Raw genomic sequence first — 3,307 nt, 5'->3', positions numbered from 1 at the left:
CTTGAATTCTATTTATAGGGTGAATTTTCTAGGTTCACCTCGTGAGTTTCTAATATTCACCTCGTGAGCTCGATACGTCATTGCGTTCGTCATGGCCACTTGCCCTGGTAGACGTCCATCATTTGTTCACTTCGTGAGTCACTAATGCTCACCTCATGAATTGGGCTCACCTCGTGAACTACATATGTTCACCTCGTGAGTTCTGACAGTTTTGGGGTTTCGCGCCCCGGACTTCAGAAATTCATAATTTTCGCATACGAACTCCATTTTTGACGTTCTTTATATCCACGCGTAGGTAAAAACAAGATCTACAAGTTTCATTTAGACTTCATCGGCTAATTTTGACTTTAATTTTAATATATTATTTTTAGTAGGTCGGGACAGGAAATCTCAGTTCAAAATTCATAACTCCTTCATCTGAACTCCATTTTCGTCTGTCTTTTTCTCGTTAAGCTACTATTAACGAGATCTTCGATTCTCGTTTAGGTTGTGTAGGATAAAACCGCTCGAGCTAATATTCGGATTTCAGGCTGCATACTGTTAATGCTGAAACTTCGAAAAATCATAACTTCCTCATACGAAGTCAGATTTAGACGTTCTTTTTATGCAAGCTCTTGGTTTAATGTATTCCACGACTTTCATTTAGATCGCTAACGCCAAATATTGCTCTAATGTAAATTCACTATTTACGTCGCGCTGTGTCGTGCCGGTTCTATCCCGAAACTTCGACATGTCATAACTTCTTTGTTATAACTCGGATTTCGGCGTTCTTTATATGTACGGAATCCTTGTAACATATACTATAACTTAGTTAAGATTATTCATCCTAAATAATCTTCTATCAAAAAGTCATTTTTTTATGCTTATCGTCTGTAAATTGACTAGCCCTAATCTACGGGCGTTACACTTCTGTTCTTTCAATGGGTGCCCATGCGTATTCTCAATTACCTTCACATCATTGTTAATCCTGGGTGGCCCAACCCATCATGCCATAAACTGAATGTCCTAGGATCACAATGTTTTTCATTGGCTACCATATTTGATTCAATCACATGTACATATGTATAATGCATACCGGAATCAAGTGTTGGTAGTTTCTCAAGCACATGGTTTTTGTCTATAATATACATATATTTCTTATTTTCAATGGTCACAGTTTTTGTGTCATATCCTTTGAAATATATGTCATTGAAACTTAGTAAGTTTCTATTTGAATTTGGAGAAAATAAGTCATTTTCTGTACAAAACTTTGTACGATTTGGTAATATAAATTGGGCGTTTCTAGTCCCCTCTATCAAGTCTGCAGGACCTGATATTATATGTATGACTTTTTTTGTTGGCACTAATTTTGAAAAATATTTCTTTGATTTCAAAATAGTATGCGTACTACCACTATCTTCTATGCAAAGATCTCCAAACTTTTCTTGGTGTTGTGCTCCAGTTGGACTCATATTAAACTTCACATATGAAAGAAATAATAAGCCAATAAACATAATCACAATAAATATTATAAAGAAACTTCATTTATTGTAGGAAATACATTACATGAAAAACAAAGGAAGGAAAAAACATGTTTTCAAGAGCAATAACATAATCTTTTAGTTTATGTCTTCCATGTCATTGCAGAAATCAACAACAGTTAGCGGAGTGCATTCAACATTATCAATGAGGTTTGCTTCTTTTCCTTTTCCTTTAATGGACTCTCGATAAAGTTGACAAAGATGTGCAGGTGTGCGACAGGTCCTTGACCAATGGCCTGTGCTACCACATCTATAATATGAACCATCAGATTTTTGTGATGTGCCAACATCATGCCTTGCTACTTTGGGCTTTTCTTGTATATGGATATTGCTTCTTTGTAAAGATTGGTAATTATTTCTTTTCTGGCCATGACCACGATTATTACCTTGTTCGCGAACAAAATTATGGTTCTGATTATGTCTTTGGTTTCAATTAAAATAGCGACGACCTCATCCTCGACCATGACCATGTCCTCGTCCACGTGTATTGTTTCGATAACCATCAATATTTGTAGCATTTGCTTCAGGAAGTGCTACTGATCCCATTGGACGAGATTCTTGGTTTGTCATCAAGAGCTCATTGTTTTTATCTACAACAAGTAGGCATGTATTCAATTCAGAATATTTTATGAACTTTTGCAATTGATATTGTTGCATCAAGTTAATGTTTGTTGCATGAAATGTGGAGTACGTTTTCTCCAATATATCTTCATCAGTAACTTCTTGTCCACAATACTTGAGTTGTGAACATATTCTGAATAAAGCTGAGTTGTATTCATTTACTTTCTTGAAGTCTTGAAACCTCATTGTTCTCCATTCATCTCTAGCATTTGGAAGTATAACTTCCTTTTGATGATCAAAATTTTCTTTCAAGAGATTCCAGAGAACACTTGGATCATTAACATCAAGATATTCAAATCTTAACATTTCATCAATATGCTTATGAAGGAAAACTTGTGCTTTCGCCTTGTCTTGTGCCAAACAATTATTAAATTCATGTATAGCATTTGAGATTCCCATAGACTCAAGATGCATTTTTACATCTATCATCCATGGCACATAGTTTTTCCTACTAGTTTCAAGTGCTGTAAACTCGAGCTTTGCAATGTTGGACATATTGTAACTATAAATTTAAACAAAATAACAAGATGAAAATTAAAATCCATTTATTTCAATATGTATTGCACAAAACAGAAGCGAGAAAAGAATCATCCCATACAAGACTATGAAAGGATAAAATAAATCAGGATAAAATACATCCGGCGTGATATTGAAAAATAGGAAGCTAAGTGCTATAGTCATTATAGTTGCGAGAATTACAACTGGATGAATCATTTTGATCTTAATAACCTTGAAAAGTGAGAGAATTTACTCCTTTTTTGTAGAAAGAAATATTATATTGATGTTATTTATAGTAGAAAAATAGCTGTTGTTTTTGCTGTTTATAATCGTTGCATATATATAGCCGTTGTCTGTGTGTGTGTCTATATATATATATATATATATATATATATATATATATATATGTGTGTGTGTGTGTGTGTGTGTGTGTATGTATATGTATTTTATAAATCATTCAATAACACCTTAAATTAGTATATAATTTTACTTTGTATAATTTTATTAATTAGAAACAAATAAATATTGACATGTATAAATAAATGTTAGTATACATAAATAAAAGTTAGTTGCATAATTTAAATGTTAATATGCATAAATAAAAGTTAGTTGCATAAAGTAAAGGGTTAATACCATAAAAGCCATAAGTTTTACATCCCAATTCTAAA

At 33.1% G+C, this 3,307-nt stretch overlaps 1 protein-coding gene across 1 annotated transcript; it reads right to left on the bottom strand.

Annotated features, from left to right (window-relative positions):
- Nucleotides 1–1,598: 1,598 nt before the first annotated feature.
- On the bottom strand, nucleotides 1,599–2,636 carry LOC145058073 (uncharacterized). Its single transcript, XM_079005996.1, has 2 exons — nucleotides 2,021–2,636; nucleotides 1,599–1,906 (listed from the first exon to the last, which is right to left on the bottom strand). The coding sequence occupies exons 1-2, from the start codon at nucleotides 2,634–2,636 to the stop codon at nucleotides 1,599–1,601; spliced, it is 924 nt and encodes a 307-aa protein (XP_078862122.1).
- Nucleotides 2,637–3,307: the final 671 nt, after the last annotated feature.

Source organism: Lactuca serriola, chromosome 6 (assembly GCF_051521515.1).
Source record: "Lactuca serriola cultivar US96UC23 chromosome 6, Lser_US96UC23_V15, whole genome shotgun sequence".
NCBI classification, from domain to species: domain Eukaryota; kingdom Viridiplantae; phylum Streptophyta; class Magnoliopsida; order Asterales; family Asteraceae; genus Lactuca; species Lactuca serriola.
Note: the sequence above shows the minus strand (reverse complement) of the source record. Positions and strands in the feature narration are given on the sequence as shown.

Bases quoted from the DNA above. Each gene is read 5' to 3' on its own strand.
- LOC145058073 (XM_079005996.1), bottom strand. From the start codon at position 2,636: ATGTCCAACATTGCAAAGCTCGAGTTTACAGCACTTGAAACTAGTAGG. The intron at 1,907-2,020 runs GTTATCGAAACA...TTCGCGAACAAG, and splicing joins AAATGCTACAAATATTGATG to GTAATAATCGTGGTCATGGC.